The following is a 20,252-nucleotide window of genomic DNA, read 5'->3' on the forward strand; positions in this document are numbered from 1 at the left end:
TCGTGTAGCTGATACACTACAGTCCTGAAGTGTTCACACCAGCATGACGAAAAACCAGACTGTGAGTCGCAGGATGCTGTCTGCATGTCGTGTAGTGTACGCTTGGCTTAAAAGTCCTGAATGCCTGTTGCTCCCTAAACTTACTTTATGACAAACAGCAAGAAGGTTACAGACATGTAAAGAGGAGAGTAGAGCATCAGAGCATGTAGCAGAAGACTCAGAATTTTCAATAATTCCGTTTCAGATTCCTATAACATTTCAAAACTAGAAGTTAAACCTGTACACCTAAGCAACCCAGAAAAAGGTTTAAACCCAAGCAAGAGTGAACATTTCAGCACAACTTCCTGGTTCCACAACCATTTATAAAGCCACATCACAATTTTACTACCACAGCTTAAAGACTTGTGTTTCTTTACCTTGGGACACCTAGTGTTTCAAAGCAAAGTAACACATCACACTTCAGTAGATTTGGATCATCAGTTTGAAGTCCTTAGGGTTGAGGCAAGGGTAACAGTCTGGGTATTACTCCTTGTATTCAGTGTTCTTCACCACTTGTCACATATACACACTTCCATCCTCAAACTGGTGGCCTGGAACTGTGCGTGCCGCAGCATTGTAAATGGATGTGTCTCAGTTGTACAATCGTATTGATCGGTGAGACAAGAGAATCGCTCTATAAGAGCATGGCCTTACAGACTTCATCAGGCAGCCCTGAGCTGTACACCTACATTCACAACAAGAGCACTTTGTTTTAGGACAAAAATGTACAGATTTGAGACAAAAAGAGGTTTGGAAGAGGGGTGAAAGAAAGTCATCTATGGGAAATAACAACAGACATTCTTAAATGAGTTGAGAAGAGAAAGAACTCAAGGCATTGATGATTAAGCTCATAATTGAAAAACAATAGAAACAGCATAAAAGAATAGCAGATCACTTGAGTACGTTAACTGGGCTTCTCTCGATATCGCAGCACAGACCACAAAACGTATGTAACCCGTTTGAATTATAATTTTATTTATAATTTTCTAAGTTTCTGTATTTTCTACTTTAAAGTGCTATGGAGGTAGTTAACCTCTCAAGCAGCTAAACAGCTCTGACATTATAAACAGTACTGACGAGGAAAAAGAGATGACACTTTGCCATGCGCCAAAATACTAACATTTCAAATTAATTACGTAGAACTTATTAGTCTTCTTTTATTTTTTTACAACTGTGTCAGTTATTGTTAAAGTTTCTAAATGAGCTTAGTACTATCATTTATTTTTTTAAAAAGACTAGCTACATTGACCTAACTACAAAAATGAGGAGCCATCCATGGTCTTACCTGTGCTTATACACTAATGATCCAAAACATTATGACCACCTGCCTAATATGCTGTTGGTCCTCCATGTGCCGCCAAAACAGTGCCGACTCGCCGAGGCATGGACTCTACAAGACCCCTGAAGGTGTCCTGTGGTATCTGGCACCAAGACATTAGCAGCAGATCCTTCAAGTCATGTAAGTTGCCAGGTGGAGCCGCTGTGGATTGGACTTGTTGGACCAGCACATCCGGCCTGGGCAACACCATGAACTCTTCATCAAGTTCCTCAAACCATTCCCAAACAATGTGTGCAGTGGCCGGGTGCATTATCCTGCTAAAAGAGGCCACTGCTATCAGGGAATACGATTGCAATGAAGAGGTGTACCTGGTCTGCCACGATGTTTAGGTAGGTGGCACGTGTCAAATTGATGTCTACATGAATGGACGGACCCAGGGTTTCCCAGCAGAACATTGCCCAGAGCATCACACTCCCTTCCACTGGCTTGTCGTCTTCCAACAGTGCATCCTGGTGACATCATTTCCCAGGTAAACGGTGCATACATACAGGGCCTTTCCACGTGATGCAAAAGAATACGGGACACATCGGACCAGGCGACCTTCTTCCACTGCTCAAAGGTCCAGTTCCGACGCAGGTGTGTCCATTGTAGGTGCAATGCACTGTGTTGACACATTCCTCCCGTAACCAAAAATACATTTTTCTGTGACTTGTGCCACAGTAGACCTTCTGTTGGTTCGGACCAGATGTGATAGCCTTCGTTGCCCTAGCGCATCGATGAGCCTTGGGCATGTAACACCCTGTCGCCAGTTTGAGGTTTGCCCCTCCTTGTACCACTGTTGGTAGGTCCTCACCACTGCTGACCGGGAGCACCCCACAAGCCTTGCCGTTTCACAGATGCTCAGACCCAGTCATCTGGCCATAACAATTTGGCCCTTTTCAAAGTCGCTCAAGTCTTTACTCCTGCCCATTGCTCCTGCATTCAACACACTGTCTACTAGATCTGACTGTTCGCTTACCATCTAATCTACCCAAACCTTGACATGTGGCCTTGTTAGGAGATGATCAATGTTATCCGCTTCACCTTTGAGTGGTCATATTTTGTCTCATCAGCGTATATAAATATAAGGGCAAGAACATGAAGAGCTTTGAAGTCTGGACCTCCAAATCTTATGGACAAATATGGACAACGTTTTTCTGAATGATGCTTGGTAAATAAATTGGCATTGTTTGCCTTCAGATATTCCTAAAGATTACTGAAATCATTGAGTCTGATCAAATAAAAATAATATATGTTATGGAGTAGGGACAACATTTTCACTAGAGCAGTCCCAACCCAGTAAAGTGGTCTACTCATGGGTACAGTCAGAATATTATAACTAGTCATATAGAGGTAAGGTGTTAAGTTTGATTTCACATAACATATTAAAGTCTAATTTAAAAGGTTCCAGATGCTTAGATGATAAAAAAAAGAACTCATAATCAATGTAAAAATAAAATCCAAATAACATTAAATATTAATTAATTGCAATTATGTTATAAACCAAATTCGATCATGAGTATATATCAGCCTCCACCGAAGACTATTACTGACTCAGGAAAAACACTTGTTGACAACACAAGTACATCAGGGCCAGGAAGTTAACTTTAACACACTGTTTTAAAAGTACAACATGAGACTAGTCTGACTAACATCAACTTATTAAACTTTGTTTTTATGATCACGGAAGACGGTAAAGTCACAAACTGTAATTTTCGCATGATACGAGCAATAACACCAGAAAGGGACGTAATGTAACAATCTGTAAAGTAATGTTTACATAAAGCAAACTCCACTCACAGGAATAATGTTGGTTTATGCATAACCAGAAGTTAAACTAGAAAAGTATTCCTACCTCAAAAAGGACAATATACAGAACTTTACAGCTCAAACTGTAAACAGGGTTTTACTGAATAATTAATGCTAATTATTCAGTAAAATCTTGCATTAAACAAAACTACAAGTTAAAGATTTTGGCTTTTAAACCCTTCCAAATGCTTGCCCAGAAAGAAAGTCATACGAGTTTGAGACAGCATGAGGGTGAGTGAATGATGAGAGAATTATCATTTTTGAGTGAACTATTTCTTTAATATATACAACTTCAAATTTTAACCCTGAGACACCCAAACATAGAGTTTGATGATGCATTTTATTTTTTAATCCTTGAACATCTTTTTCAGGAAGCCACTGATAAAAAAAAAAAAAAAAAAGCAAGCCAGGACAATCAATGTGTAATATATATTTTTTTGTTTGTTTGTTTTTTGCACCAACCTGTTGTTGTTATACAGTTCAGGGTCAGCTACTGTTTTTTTTTTTTTTTTCCTTCATTTTAAATAAATAAAAAATAGGTATTGTTTAGTTGCTGTATTTTTTTTTTTTTTTTTTTGCAATAAGCTGATGTGACTCAGTTGGATTGAGTAAACTTGCTCCCTCAAATTAATTGAGTTACAGTATTTCCAAAACTTGTGTAAGTTAAGTTACCTAAAGGTGCTGCAAGCGATTTTTTCATGGAAAAGCATACAAAAATGTTCCTACTCCCTTAATGATATTAATGAAATAAGTGTCCTGAGATATCTTACAGGTCTTTGTGACAGCTGTAGACTTTGTAAACAGCAAATAAAAATGTGTCCGCGGACACTGACGCTTTTCACCAGACAATAATTTTGCTCGTTCTCATGGTGTTGTATTTGAAGCAGATCGTTGAAGCTACGATTTATAATGTTTGCCAATTGAGGGCGCTATTATGCCTCTGTTGAATTTGACAGCCACAGGAACAAACAATGCTGCTCTTTTGCTCAGTTTTGGTCTCAAAATTATCTTTGTAGGATGGGGTTTTAAAATCTGGAGGCGTGGCTAATTCAACGGCTCAGTCACGTGAAAGCTTCAGAACGCTAAAATCACTAACAGCACCTTTAACTTGGTAATCTTAAAGAACCTTATCTGTTCTTCGGATGAGACGTTAAACCGATGTCCTGACTCTCTGTGGTCATTAAAAATCCCAGGACACTTCTCATAAAGAGTAGGGGTGTATCCCGGTGTCCTGGCCAAATTCTCCCAATTGGCCCTTATCTATCATATCCTCCTAATAATCCCCATCCCTGAATTGGTTACATCACTCTACTCTCTCCTCTTCATCAATAGCTGGTGTGTGGTGAGCGTACTGGCGCACTATGGCTGCCGTTGCATCATCCAGGTTGATGCTGCACACTGGTGGTGGTTGAGGAGAGTCCCCTGTTCACCATGTAAAGCGCTTTGAGTGCCTAGAAAAGCGCTATATAAAAGGAATAAAAAAATCAATGAATGTATTTAACTATTTAAGCTAAGGCAACTAGAGGCAAGTAGACTTAAGTCAGATTTGCTATTTAAATGTTGTAGCTTCTACTTAATAATTTTAATTGAATGGACTGAAATTTAGGTCATACAAGAACACATCTTAAATAAAGAAGATTATAACGGGTTTTAGGTGAATCATTAAATAAACGTATTTCTCCACAGAAATGCATAGACTCCTGTACTTCAGTAGCACATTCACAAGGAGAACAGACATAGTGTTAACAGGGTACACAGATCACCCTAATGGTGACGTCACACAAAACAACTATTTGCATGAAAACAAAATAATTAATCCTACAAAAGAGCTAAAACCTCTGAGGATTGTTTAAAGGAACATTCCTTTAAACAATTCCTTTACAACTGGTTTTGTTCTCCTGGAGTAATCTGAGGTTAAGAGTCTGGGTCAAGGACACTATGCTGATGGTTCATGTGTCAACGCTTGTGGCAACCTACAACCTTTCAGTTACCACTCTAGATCTTTAACCCGTCAGTTACACTACCCCTACAATGCTTACAGCAGCTCTTTCTCAGGTAATCCTCAGGATAGCTGAGTGTCACATGATGTGATGATATGAAAACGTCTTCATTGTGGATCCACCACTGGCGGACAACTATGAAATCACTTGGATGATCAGCTAAATGTATTGGGTTATGTTTAGCCATGTCCAAGTCCAGTGTAGAAAGCCAAGTCCAGCCAATATTACACTCTTTTTGACAGCCCAAAGTGTTATGTTTGTGTTTGTTTATGTGTACTCTACCTGAGTGCGCAGGATTTCTCCTTTGGTCAACTGCATGTCTCCCGTCAATTCTTTGACAGCGATGCCCAGTGACTCCAATCGCTTACTGAAGTAATTAGTCATCTCAGCTGCCAGGGCCTTCATCGGAGCCACATATATGATCTATAGAGAGACAGGACATGCTCATGATAAATGAAAAAACAGCGCAGTACCATTTGCTCTCTGGCAACCAGTACAAATAACAATTTAAGAAGAAATATGAAGCCTGCTGCTTAAAGTGAACAAGTTTAATGGTGATGTATGAAGACTGTCTATCATCGTTGAAGCTGGCGTGAACGTGTTAGAATGTGCGTCACGAAACAATATGTCCGTTTACATCTGCAAACTACGGTAAAACTTCTTGACACATATTTAATGCTAAAGTCTATTCTTGCTTGTCGTAAATGATACAAACGCAGCCAATCAGGTTGTGTTGTATCTAAAGAATGAGGATTGGTGCAGAGGTGAGTAATTGGCTGACAGAAAGCCATACAGCTTACTCAACACAAGATAAATGAAACACAAACCCAGATGCAGTATGGTCTCTGAGTTTGTATACCTTGAACTGGTCCTTGCGGATAACACCTCCAGGCTGCAGGTGCTGGCGGATCTCGTGTAGAATGGTGAGCATGGCGATGTTGGTCTTTCCTGCACCGGTGGGTGCACAGATGAGCAGGTTTTCATTGGTGTTATAAGCCGTTTCAAATACTATAGACTGGATTCTGTTTAACCGCTTCATGCCCTTGAACACCAACTGGCCAATCTGCAGACACACAAAGCATTGTATTAAAACCTTAGGCCTGTTCACTGCAAGTCTGGTGTGACTATGTGGCAATATAAAATAAATAAAAAAACTGCAACGATTCACACTCTCACAGTCTAGTGCTGTATTATTTTTATTTATAGAATTATATAATATATGACTTAAAAATTGAAACTCAACATAGCACAAGCTGTTCCTTGAACTTGTTTTCTGTTAGCCAATCAGCTCGCATGGTGTAAGCTGATAGGTCCTTTGACTTGTAGTCAGTTAGCTAATCAATGTGCATACACTCTCTTTGTCTAACATTTAAATTGTTCAATTTTTCAGATAAGATGGTTTAACTGCAGTGCACTCAGAGTTTTTCTCGTAAACCTCCTCATCCCCAGCACCACAGGTCTAGATCTGCTGCATGAGGATTGCATTTATGTCTAATTGTGCAGCAGCATGTCCTACATGCTTTTAAAACACACTTTGCTTTCCAACAAATGTGAATAACTGGGTTCGTAAACAGCAGTCCATATGACTCATTTGCTGTGTTCCATGTTTTCTATAGTCACACAACAGATTTATGAGAGGAACCGACCAAAATTGCAAATGGGTCATTCTCAAAACATTTTGAATTTCCAACTTACAAAATATTGCAATTTTCCATTTAGTTCAGTTTTTTTAATGTTGACATTAATTTGTACTCATAAAGGACAACTTGGCTGTTGTTCTTTCTTTTATTATTTAATTTTGTTTCATGAATGAAGCAAGTTAACACTAAGTTAACACTAATGAGGGTTAAATGGGTTACAACACCACATTTTGAGGGTTCAATGGGGTACAACACAAAATATTTTTGTGTGAAAATATTAGTTAAAATGTGAATAACTTTTTAACATGCTGGGAAAAATCACTATATGCATATTTAAGTAGCCTCTAACCTTAAACCTTAAAAATTATTTTCTATAACTTTTTATATTTAAAAAAATGTAAAAAAAAAAAATAAATAAATAAAAAAAACATTGATAAAACCATTAACATGAAATCATTGGCCTTGCACTAATGCTTTTATTAAAAATAAGTACAAAATAAATACACAAATAACTTACATGTCACAGAAGTGGTGTACCAGATGAAGGGAACAAGGATTTTTTTTCAGGCAATTAAAAATTTCAAATATATTTTCTAAAAACATTTGCAAACAGAGTCAAGCCATTTCATATCATTAAAGGTTAGGTTATAAAATTATAATTAAAAAAAAAACAAAAAAAATTTTTTTTAATACACATATTTTTTTTTGTTGCTGTTGTTGTTGTTGTTGTTTTTCCCGCTATTTGAAAGCTTTTTCATGACTAAAAAAGTCAAGGGATATGTTTGTCAACATATTTTGATATTGACCCAAATGTTGTCAGAAATATCCTATTTTGTGAGACAAAAAGCTTTCTTTACAGAAGTGGGCACTAGACGGCTCACAATAATGAATCCTCCATTGATCTGCATTCAAATCTCAGAATGTTTTACATTTCATTTAATTTTGGAGAGTAAATTTTAATTAAAACTGATAGTTGCAAGGATTCATACTTGTTAAATCCGCAACAAGAGCAGTATCTATAAAATATATATTTTTAATCCTCCAGTAACAATTGATTGTGATTGGCCCATTCTGAACAGCTCTGCCAAAAGTAACAGGTGTCACGCGACAGCGCCGTCTATGCGCTGCCTGCTTGAGCAGTGGTCTAGTGATCTGTCGTTGTGTTTTTCAGAAAATAAATAAATACATTTCATTTAATAAATGATTTAAGCAACATATTTTAAGATTTTCTATAATTCAAGAACTTAAGCACTGCTTGGTAAAAATAGCTATTTTCAAGGGTTTTCCAGGACTTAAATTTGAAAAAGCCAAATTCAAGTACTTCAAGCAATTCAAGCACCTTGGGTAGAGCTGGATATATATTCTTTATGTAGGCTACACATCCAAAACAAGTTGAGAAATGTTTCTGAATTACTTTACTGCTATTTTCATGGGTGCCCAAGGCTCACTGATGCACGTGGGGAGCGAAGGCTAGCCTGTCTGGTCCAATCCCACAGAAGAGCTACTGTACCACATATTGATGAAAACTTAATGCTGGCCAAGATAGGTGTCAGAACATACAGTGCATCGCAGCTTGCTGCATATGGGGCTGCGTAGCCGCAGACCAGTCAGAGTGCCCATGCTGATCCCTGTCCACCGCTGAAAGTGCCTACAATGGGCACTGCATACCTGGAACTCCACACAAGACCTGCCGTTTCAGAGATGCTCTGACCCAGTTGTCTAGCCATCACAATTTGGCCCTTGTCAAAGTCGCTCAGATTCTTACACTTGCCCATTTTTTCTGCTTCCATCACATGAAATTCAAGAACTGACTGTTCACTTGCTGCCTAATATATCCTCCCTTGACAGGTGCCATTGTAATGATATAATCAATGTTATTCACTTCACCTGTCAGTGGTTTTAATGTTGTAGCCGATCAGTGTGTGTGTGTGTGTGTGTGTGTGTGTGTGTGTGTGTGTGTGTGTGTATGTGTATATACACACACACACACACACACACACACACAGTGTTGGGGAGTAACGGAATACATGAATGGGAATACGTATTTAAAATACAAAATATTAGTAACTGTATTCCACTACAGTTACAATATAAATCATTGGTAATTAGAATACAGTTACATTCAAAAAGTATTTTGACTACTGAAGAGATTACTTTGCATTTTATTGTCATTTGTTTCATTTAATATTTAGTCCTTTCAGATGGAAAACATTTATACATATAAATGATGCAATCCAAAGTGCATTTGAACAGCGGTGAAACACTTTCTTATGATGTGTTACGTTCATATGAGCAGACAGAGAAGTAAGTTTGAAGTAAGTTTGGAGCAGAAGAAATAGAAATAAACCTTGTGTAAATTGTCAGCATTACGCTAAGCTAAAATGCTATTTCTAGCCATTTTACATGCACAATCATATTTTTTTATCAAGAAAATTCACGTTGGATCATATTTCTTTTTTCTAGTAAGACCTTTGGGCAAAAATCGTATTCTTGATAATTTTTTTTTATTGTTTTCCTGTACAAATATCTAAAAATCCTTAAAACAAGATCAATTTGATTTATCTTGTTTTAGAAACAACACTGCATAAGATATTTCGGTTTTTCAGAGAATGTATTTTTAACATGTGTATTTTGTCTTACTGTACTGGCAGAGTTTTTATAGTCAAAACAAGTGAAAAAATCTACCAGTGCTGAAGAAGTAATCCAAAGTATTTAGAATACGTTACTGACCTTGAGTAATCTAACGGAATACGTTACAAATGACATTTTACAGCATGTATTCTGTAATCTGTCGTGGAATACATTTTAAAAGTAACCCTCCCAACCCTGCTGACAATGATGTACATTACTGTTTCAACTATTGGCCGTTTACTGAAAAGTACTTCCCATTTAAGAGTTCGACTAATTATCATATAGAGAAACCAGGCTTCAAGGTGGGATAAAAATTCATTGATTGAAAGTCCATGTCCAACAGGCAATCAGATGCAGATCCAATGAAGAACCCTCATGAAGCTCCCATAAACTCCCAAAGAAGGACGGTTTCCAGGCTAGACCCAAAATTACGTTTTTAGAGCCTCTCGTACATTAAAAGTTTATCTTTTGCGGCTTGATTTGAATGGTACAGCTATCTGCCATAGACTCCAGTTGAAGCTCGGCTTCAGTGGCACTCTATGGGCCGTGTGTCCACTGACTTCTATAGACATATTGATGTAGAAAAAAGCAAACCTAGTTACAAACAGTGCAATAGTGATGTGTGATAAAATAATCAAATGCACAAAGAGTGATATGTCATTTATACAGTATATAGTTTATTTGTACATATATTTAACTTTTCATTGCTGCATTTCCAATGAAATTTAAAGGGAAGCTGTGCTTTTGATCTCCATGTATCACAACTGTAATGCTTATTTGTCATAATTTGCTAATACTGCTGTAAAGTTTATAACATGAATTTTAACCGGCTTTAAATCACTGTGTTAAAATTGCATTACACTCCACGCCAGCCAAAATAGATATGTGGCAATTGGTCAACATTAAGGTCATAAGTCAGCCGCAAAGGGAAGTCATTTTATCGGAAGGTAATTACATTTTGATGAAGATTACAAAGACAAGCATGTTGCGTTTGTTTTTGGTTTGTTTCTTCTTTGTGCATCAATAAATCATGTGCAATAAAAATAACTGAACCTAGGCTCATATTAGCATCATGACTGGAAACGGTGTCATAACACTGAAAAACACCTTACTCAATATCTTCATCTGTTCTGCCAGAGTCATGGCCAAGCAGTCAATGCACATGCTTTTACACGTTGAGCCGGGTTGCTTATGTGGGCCGCTGGAGTTTGAGTCTGGCAAAAATCATTTTCCAATCAAGTTCCCCCTCTTCTACCTATCATTCTGAGTTCTCTTTTGACATTTCCTTCCAATAAAAGTGGCAAAAAGGCCAAAAAAAAAACACCATCCATGTGAGTCAATGTAATGCAGCATTCAAGCCACTGAATACACAGAGTGTGTACAACAGATGTGCTGTGGTTACATGTGTGATTAAGACACATATGGTCAGATGGACAGAGCACCAGCAGCCAAAACTTAATGAAGCCACTTTAATGTGCAGTTAATGAGTGACTCAGGTCTGCACAACTCAATCATCCATTACTCTACCTAAATGAATCAATCAATGTCAGCCACAGTCAAAGGATGCTGAACCCAAAGCAGAGCTGGCCTGTAATGAGATACTACAGATGCCATCAGATCCACAAGACACTGTTTGGACTTGAACACTTTATGAATGGTTGAGTGTGTACGGGGGTTTCGAAGAGTGTGAATACTAAAAACCTCACAAAAGGCAACCAGCAATATGGAGGGTGAAACTCTCTCCAAGCTGTGTCACGAGCTGTCAATCAATCCACCTACGCTGGCCAACTCACACTGGGGTTGACAGATGCCTGTCTCACCAGAGTTCTGATAAAAGACCAAAAAAAAAAAAAAAAAAAAAAAAAGGTACTTTAGAGCTATTGCAGATTGCAGTTGGGCAATAGAGCTGGATATATATTCTTTATGTAGGCTACACATCCAAAACAAGTTGAGAAATGTTTCTGAATTACTTTACTGCTATTTTATTCATCAGTAAATCAAAACAGTGCCTGAATTGTCAACTTCACATTGGCCCTCATAACAGCATGAAAACAAAACTGTCATTCAAATATACAGTATATTTGTATATACACACTGGCGGCCAAAAGTTTGGAATAATGTACAGATTTTGCTGTTTCGGAAGGAAATTGGTACTTTAATTCACCAAAGTGGCATTCAACTGATCACAAACTATAGTCAGGACATTACCGATGTAAAAAAAACAGCACCATCACTATCTGAAAAAAGACATTTTTGATCAAATCTAGACAGCAGCCATCACTCCAACACCTTATCCTTGAGTAATCATGCTAAAGTGCTAATTTGGTACTAGAAAATCACTTGTCATTATATCAAACACAGCTGAAAGCTATTTGTTCCACTAAATGAAGCTTAACATTGCCTTTGTTTTTGAGTTGCCACAGTATGCAATAGACTGGCATGTCTTAAAGTCAATATTAGGTCAAATGGCAAAAAAGAAACAGCTTTCTCTAGAAACTCATCAGTCAATCATTGTTTTGAGGAATGAAGGCTATACAATGCTTGAAATTGCCAGAAAACTGAAGATTTCATAAAAAGGTGTACACTACAGTCTTCAAAGACAAAGGACAACTGACCCTAAGTACATCAGAGTCTCTAGTTAGAGAAATAGACACCTCACATGTCCTCAGCTGACAGCTTCATTGAATTCTACCCGCTCAACACCAGTTTCATGCACAACAGTACAGAGAAGACTCAGGGGTGCAGGCCTTATGGGAAGAATTGCAAAGAAAAAGCCACTTTTGAAACAGAAAAACAAAAAGTAAAGGTTAGAGTGGGCAAAGAAACACAGACATTGGACAACAGATAATTGGAAAAGAGTGTTATGGATCTTAACCCCATTGAGCTTTTGTGGGATCAGCTAGACTGTAAGGTGCGTGAGAAGTGCCCGACAAGACAGTCACACCTATGGCAAGTGCTACAGGAAGTGTGGGGTGAAATGTCACCTGAGTATCTGGACAAACTGACAGCTAGAGTGTCAAGGACCTGCAGAGCTGTCATTGCTGCACATGGACGATTTTTTTGATGAGAACTTTTTGAAGTATTTTTTATTTTTTTAAATTGTAATAGTAATTTTTCATGTTATTAATGTCCTGACTATACACTGTGATCAGTTGAATGCCACTTTGGTGAATATAAGAACCAATTTATTTCCATAAGAGCAAAATCTGTACATTATTTCAAACCTTTGGCAGACAGTGTGTGTGTGTGTGTGTGTGTGTGTATATATATATATATATATATATATATATATATATATATATATATATATATAAAAGCAACATCACACGAGCAAGAGTGCGATATGGCCCTACATCAGCACTGCTGTGAGTCGGCCGCAAGTGCTATAGGTAATCACAGCAGTGCTGATTTAGGGCCATATATCACGATTGCGAGTGTGATATTGCTTATATACAACAGTTCAATGAACAAGTACATTTAAAAAAATGAGGAAAAACTGAGTACGGTCATAAAAATGCATTTGTGCATGGAACTACTTTATTACGTGACCGATCAGAATCTGCCGTTGCTGGTTCAAACCAAATGATGCATCGAAGCCTCTGTTAGTAATTCAAAAATGTCACTTCAGAAATAGTTTCACAGCTTGTGCTGTTTCTAACAAGTTATTGGATAAACAAGGATGGATGTGTGTGTGTGTGTGTGTGTGTGTGTGTGTGTGTGTGTGTGTGTGTGTGTGTGTGTGTCAGAGAGAGAAACAGAGAAAGAGAGAGAGAGAGAGAGAGAGAGAGAGACACGGAGTGTGTGCAATCATCTGTTGCCACTCCCAAGCAGAGATGCTGTCAGCTTTCTGAAGATCAGCTTTCTCAATGGAAAAATAGCCATCCACACGGGGGTATTCCTCTCTATTTCACGGTAGCCGGTGCACAAAAGTCTTTCACTATAGAAACCGCAATCTCCTCCATTTTGAACAGTACGTCCTCTCCAATGTGGAAAGTCCGATAAGAGGTAAGCGCCTTGAGTTTGTGTAATTATTGCTGAAGTTGTTTGTTTAAAGGCGTTTAAAGCTATTTCCTAGCTTTAGTAGTGTAGCAGTAATACGAGCGATCGCATAGAGCTGTTGTATGTAAACACTGACTGATGCGGATTCACTTCACGTCACCTAACTGGCTCATATTACACACAAAAATTATCTTTTGCCACAACCTGCTGGCTAACATATGTAATGTAAAAAATAAAAAAAAAAGACACATACAGTAGCTCTTAACACATATGTACTGCTCTTACACTAGTTTAGAATGGCACGAACACAAGCGGAGTGATACACACAGTGAAGAGACGGAGTGCTGATGGTGTGAGAACATCAGTACTCATGGAACGTCTCTCGTCCAATCAGATTCAAGAACTGGAACTAACTGTTGTGTAATATATATATATATGTTTTGTTTGTTTTTTTGACATATCTATTATTGGTAAATGCCCCATTGCTGCACAAAACTTTGTCAATCAATTTTTAAATTTTTGGTGCAACGGGAGTAGACCTCAATGGAATGCTGCAATTGAGACATTTCATAATTAGTTAGCTGTAATTGTAATCTTGATTATATATTTGATTAATTGTGCATTGTGTAGAACTAAAACAATAAAAAGTAAAAAATAAAATAAAGAAAATATCATCAAGATGTTTTCCATAATATTTTTCACTAAAAGAAAACAAGAAAATAAGATTTCACATTTAATTAGCAGTACTGTGCAACAGTCTTAGACATTTGTGAAAAATGTTGTGTGTGTATATATATATATATATATATATATATATATATATATATATATAACTTATTTCTTTTAAGTAATGCCATAACTACATTTTTTTAGCAATGTACTTAATTCAAAGTGCAGTAACAAATAAAAACAACTAAATTAATATTTAGTGTGACCACCATATGCCTTTAAAACAAAACAAACATTCCATGGTACACGTGTGTGCAATTTTTCAAGGTTGTTGGCAGATAGGTTGTTCCAATAATCTTGAAGAACTTCCACAGTTGTATTTATTTATGCTCAATTGCTTCTGTCTCTTCATGTAATCCCAGACTGACTCGATGACCTTGAGATCCGGGCTCTGTGGGGGCCATACCATCTGTTGCATCCAGGACTCATTATTCTACTTCTATTCTATTTGCAAAGGGAATGTTTGGAAATCTAAAATTGATATTTCCTATTGACACACTAGAGCAGAAGATATAAAATATCCATCTTCAGACAAATGTTTTTGTGAAACATTAAACGTGCCTAAGACTTTTACACAGTATAGTACATGCACCAATATAACAATACAAATAACAGCAATTTTTAACTACATACATTTTTACTAACATTATTACAATTCTTAAGAAATTAAAAACAGCAATATTGCAAAACTGCAGTATTTAAATACATATGTTTTTGCTAAATCATTGAGTCACACAAAAAATTACTGATAATGTAAACTAATCATTAAACCAGAGCTTTGAATTGATTAATTGAAACAGACAGTCTGAACTGATTCACTGAAATTGTATTCCAAATTGCATTTCAAATGTACCAACACTAAGGCCATCTTTGCAACAACAGTGTAAATCAGAAATGCTATATGTCTTAATGCTTTTATACTCACAAGTCAAGAGACAAGAAAACCACAAAACTAGTCCAAAAATGGCCAAATAAAAACAATTAAATAATGGTGATATTCACAACGTGCTTTATTTTAAATTGGAATAAAAATGTTCTGAAATATATTGCCTAACCCTAACCTAACCCTAACCCAGCCTTACTGCTAAGCACTGCTATTATCACAGCCATCCTCATTAAAGTAGTTAACTGAAATTATTAGATCATGGGGAGTAAAGGACTCGACCCAACACAAAATAAAAGAAATCCAGAACGGTTTAATTTATTTGTCTTTTTGCTTTTCTTTCTGACGTATCCAACTTTCTGCATCCCTCATTCATGTGATGGAGTCCTAGATCTGGGGATCGGGATTAATTAACAATGCTTTCGCTCTCTTCCTTTACCGTTCTGCTCTGGCAGGCTTTGAATTAAAAAAAACAATTAGGCTGAGAGAGTTATTATAGAGCTCTGATCTGATTTAAAGTCAGAACTGAAAAGTCAAACGGAAGGGCTTATTATTAGCTGAAAGACACTTTGGAGCACATCAGTATAAGAAACAGACGGATCTACAGCAGTGAACTTCATTATTACAGTGAGGAAAAATCAAGTTGTTTAGAGAAACAATGATTGTTAATCTAAAAATAAAATTGGAAGCATTGGTCAATCCAAATGGCACAGCCCTGAAGTCATACCACACAACTTCTTGTTCAGTCACCTGTCATAACTAGACTGGATTACTGTAAAACTCTGCAAATGATCCAGAATGCAGCAGCAAGTCTGGTCTTCAACGAACCAAAGACAGCGCATGTTACACCACTCCTTGTCTCTCTTCACTGGCTGCCGGTTGCTGCATGTATCAAATTCAAGGCTCTGATGCAGGCATACAGAACAGTCACTGGGTCTGCTCTAGCATACCTAAAATAATTTCTGCAGAGCTACGTTCCCACCAGAAGCCTGCGGTCGGCTAATGAGCGGCACCTTGTTGTACCAACACAAAGAGCACTTTTCGTACCACTGTCTCCTTAAGATGAATCGCTTATGATGTATACTTTGGATAAAAGTGTCTGCCAAATGAATAAATGTAAATGTAAGTCCAAAAAAGCATGTCCCATATGTCATTATATGGTTCGAGGGGGTCACAAAATAAACAGCCTTGTAAACAATGCACTGACAGAGACTTCACAGTGGTACTATCCAAAAGTCAGACTGACATATCATCTTGAACAATTATAATGGAAGGGAGTTTTGTTGCAGAGAAACAAGATAATATTCTGAATTCTGAAGTCATCATTTACTCTACATTGTGTCATTACAAACCCAAAATTTAAGTCGTTGCTCACTCATTTAACATTTAAGCCATATTGCACCAGGTTTTACGTCAATGATGGCAACCTTCTTGCTTCAACGGATCACGCCACGTTTTAAATATGTGAGAATGACATCAGCGTAGCAGAAGAGAGCAAGATTTTTATAGAATAGCTCAACATGTTGAACATGGCACTAGTAATGCCAAGGTCATTGTTTAAAAATAGATAAATGTACACGATGACTTAAATTTTAAATACGCTCCTCACACAAAGCTATCATATAGCTTCAGAAGACTTGGAATAGAGATGAACAAATGCTTGGTGTCAGAATTTCTGGGTTCTTTTAGCACCACAGAAGAGAACTGATTTCAATGGGTGCTTCATTCAAACTGAGCTAAAAATGGCCCAAAAGTGCTGTTTGTGGGGTTCAAATGCCCCGTTTATAGAAGATTATTGGAAATTTGGGTTTCTTTACCCAAATTCAGACAAACTGGACCCCGTCTCCAGCACCGCAGTGCACACTTACTGTTTGTGATATGATATGCCAATAAAAATAATGTAATACTTTTAAAATACACTATATGGCCAAAAGTTCTAATTAAAGGGCTTGGCTCTTCCAGTAGTTCCTGTGTGAACAAAGCTTAATACATCTCCGTACATTGACTTTCTTGCAAACTGTGTGATTCAAACTTTGTGGCAACAGTTTGGGGGTGAACACCTTTGGGATGAATTGGAATGCTGACTGAGTCATATCCCACTGCCCAACATCAGTGCCTGACCTAATTGATGCTCTTGGATTTGAAAATGGGAGCAAATCCCAAAACCTTCCCCCAAAGAGTGGAAGCTGTAATAGCAGCAAATGGAGGGATTGATGACTTTTTTAAATTGAAAGTTTAACACCACATATGGGTGTGATGTTCGGGTGTACACATATTTCTGGCCACATAATATATGCCTTTGCATTTACACATTAAAGGTGTGGCGGGGTGAGCAAGAGACAGACACAGTGGGTGTGGCGTCAAGCCTCAGAGAGGCATTTATTGGAAATAATAATAAACATAAAATGGGGATGAATTAGTGTCCAAAATAAAGGGGAATCTGGCATCCTTACAGTGAAAGGGGGCATCGAGCCGGATGGGGAGTATCCAGAGGAGGATCCAGGACATGGAGGGGGTCCGATGCCTGCACACGCTCCCCTTCATGGTCCATGGTGCGAGAGCTGGCTGCTCCTTTGGTGGCCTGTCTTCCCTGGAGCCACGACGAGTGTGAGGTGTAGGTGGCCCGGCATCCATGCCCTTCAGCCAGTACGCATGCTCCAATCCCCCGGCATTACATCTAATTTGCGCCGGGAGTCCAGGGGTGTGGGTACGGCACACATCTATCTCGGCTGGACCCTTCCCGCTCTGCTCCTGGATCTGTGAGGATGCCAGTGCGTGCACACAAGGAGGTTGAAGCCGGATCCTTGAGAAGAATGTGCGCTCTGAGTTTTTATGGCAGCGTTGATGATGCCCCATCCAATTCAGGTGAGCCTCATTGTCCGCTACCCCAATGAGGCTTAATAATTATGCACCTCTTCTCCTGCCCAACTCCCATTGTGGGCCTGGCTGAAGGATGGCCCTAAGAAGTGGGGCGACGATGACAAGAGGGAGGGTGGGTCATTCCGCCACACAGGTTTGAAACAGAGCCATTCATTTAGGAGAAGAAGAATACTAGGTGATGGATGGGCAAGATTGCATTGGTGGCAACGATTACTAAAATGATGACTAAAAATGTTAATTCATATTTTCATGATGGATTATTTTATATGAAGGATCGATTTGTTTTCTAAATATGAAACTTCATCAGCTTTCATGACCCATGTGTGCCAATAACAAATTAAGCTTCCATATAGCTTTTAGTGCTTAATTGGTGGTGGCTGTCTCCATATAACATCACCTTCTGTTGACTGGCATGCATTCTCTAAAAACAGAAGAAGGTTTATTCATCTACTCTTCCCATCAGGATGGCATCGTCAGTCCCAGCCGCTCTGTCTCATATTCCCAGGGTGGGTCTTTGGAGGACCAACTTATAAATATTCATGAATAATTAGTAGCTCTCTTCCTCTCCTACTGAATGGTTGTCACCTCGGTAACCAAACTGCTGGACTTGTTTTAAGAGCCCTCTTCATTTTGATTTATCAGCTTTGTCTGTAAAGGAGTGCAAGTCCCCGCAGACCTTAAATATGCAAATGAATGCAAATGTATGCATGCCCCAACATTCACCTCGAAGTAATGCGTACATGTAGCAAACATGGAGTTGTCATTACTTAATGATCTCGGAAAATGTCTCGCATTCTGTTAGTTTCATTTGAAGCGCATTTTTGACGCACGCTCGTCAAACTACATGAAACCGTGATGTGGTTTGAAACCATGATGTGTGCCAACCCCCACCCCCCGTGCTAGTGTACACTCGGCACAGTAATGTAGCCCTGAGGTAATCCATCAGTCTACAAATAGAGTGTACAACACATTTTAAAACAAGCCTGGCAAACCCCCAGTCAGCCGTGTTTCAGTAGAGGGCTTTTAATCTATCTTTACTGGCTGAATAAATGTAAAAATAGTGGCAGTAAACAGGTTTTTTAATCAAAGTGTGTGAATGGAGTGATTGCCACACTCACTGAGTATCAGCTCTAGAAAAAATCTGCCATCATCAGACCAGCTCTGATTCAAAACTTCTAGTGGTTGAAATAATTTGCACCTTAAAGCACAATCTAAGCTTAACCCCACTATCTTGAATATATATAATACATTCCATCACCCTATTTTTTCCCGGAGGCAGTTTTTTCCTTTAAGACTTCTGTGCAAACATCCTCTACACATGTGAAAAGAGCACTAGTGCTTTGGCCCACTCACACATGGTTGTGAGTTTGCTGCCGGGTCCATTGTAGCTTTTAACTTTTAGCTTTTCCATTCTTCAATATTTGCCTCTTTGCAAAGCTTCAATACATTGTGATAGATTCATAAAACAATTTGCACTGAAATGTGCCGCTCAAACTGTTAAGATCAGACTGAAATGATCAGGGATCCCAGTTAAAACTAAACTACAGCCACTTGTTTCTAAAGGATCTGCAGAAGGGGGAGATATGGTAGACTTTACTACATTCTATTATTTATCTTTGTTCTTATTCTTCTGGTTTTTAAGAATATTAATCTCTTTTCTACTTGCGAATATGCTTCAATGACGTGTAAATGTGAGTGCCACATTCGACTATTCGACTTTCTGCCATCAAAAACTATTTCTGCCATCTGACTGTACATTATCCTACCTATTACGACTAAGCAAATAAATAAATGGCCTACTCATATATTTGAAAGATGTCAAATTAAAATGTGAAATTTCAAAATGAGTTGAATTCACATAAATTCACATAAAAATGCACATTCAAACACTAAAACTTTGCATTTGAATTTTAAATGTGTGCCAAGCACTGACAATGACTTACCTCATCTCAAACTCATATGACTTTCTTCTGCGGAACACAAGCAAAGAAATCTTTATGGAGATATGAAGCGTATACGCAGGGCTTGACATAAAGCATTGTCATGTGCTTGTCCTTCGAACAAATAAATTGGTCATTCACTTTGTCCAGAGAGAAAAAAGTGCATTTAAGTAATAGTTACATGTTAAAGTAACATGTCAAAGTTTCTGTTGTATGTTTTAAAAAATTACGACAGATGCCCAACCTAATAGTATGAAATTTGATGATTCTTGATACGAGCTCTATACCATAACACATATCAACACTAACTCATTTGTTATTTGTAAACAGTCAGTAATAAAATAACAATAAAAACATAAAATAATAGAACAAAAAATACAAATT

The 20,252-nt window shown here is 38.0% G+C and overlaps 1 protein-coding gene across 1 annotated transcript in view; it reads right to left on the bottom strand.

The window, feature by feature from the left end:
• ascc3 (activating signal cointegrator 1 complex subunit 3) overlaps positions 1-20,252 on the bottom strand; it is a 295,431-nt gene that overhangs the window by 177,736 nt on the left and 97,443 nt on the right. The window contains exons 9-10 of the mRNA XM_051720604.1: positions 6,026-6,229; positions 5,449-5,589 (exon numbers count right to left, since the gene is read on the bottom strand). Of these exons, the coding sequence (XP_051576564.1) occupies positions 5,449-5,589; positions 6,026-6,229 (345 nt within the window). The remainder of the gene's footprint in view (positions 1-5,448; positions 5,590-6,025; positions 6,230-20,252) is intronic.

The sequence above is a fragment of the Myxocyprinus asiaticus genome, chromosome 16 (genome assembly GCF_019703515.2).
Source record: "Myxocyprinus asiaticus isolate MX2 ecotype Aquarium Trade chromosome 16, UBuf_Myxa_2, whole genome shotgun sequence".
Classification (NCBI taxonomy): domain Eukaryota; kingdom Metazoa; phylum Chordata; class Actinopteri; order Cypriniformes; family Catostomidae; genus Myxocyprinus; species Myxocyprinus asiaticus.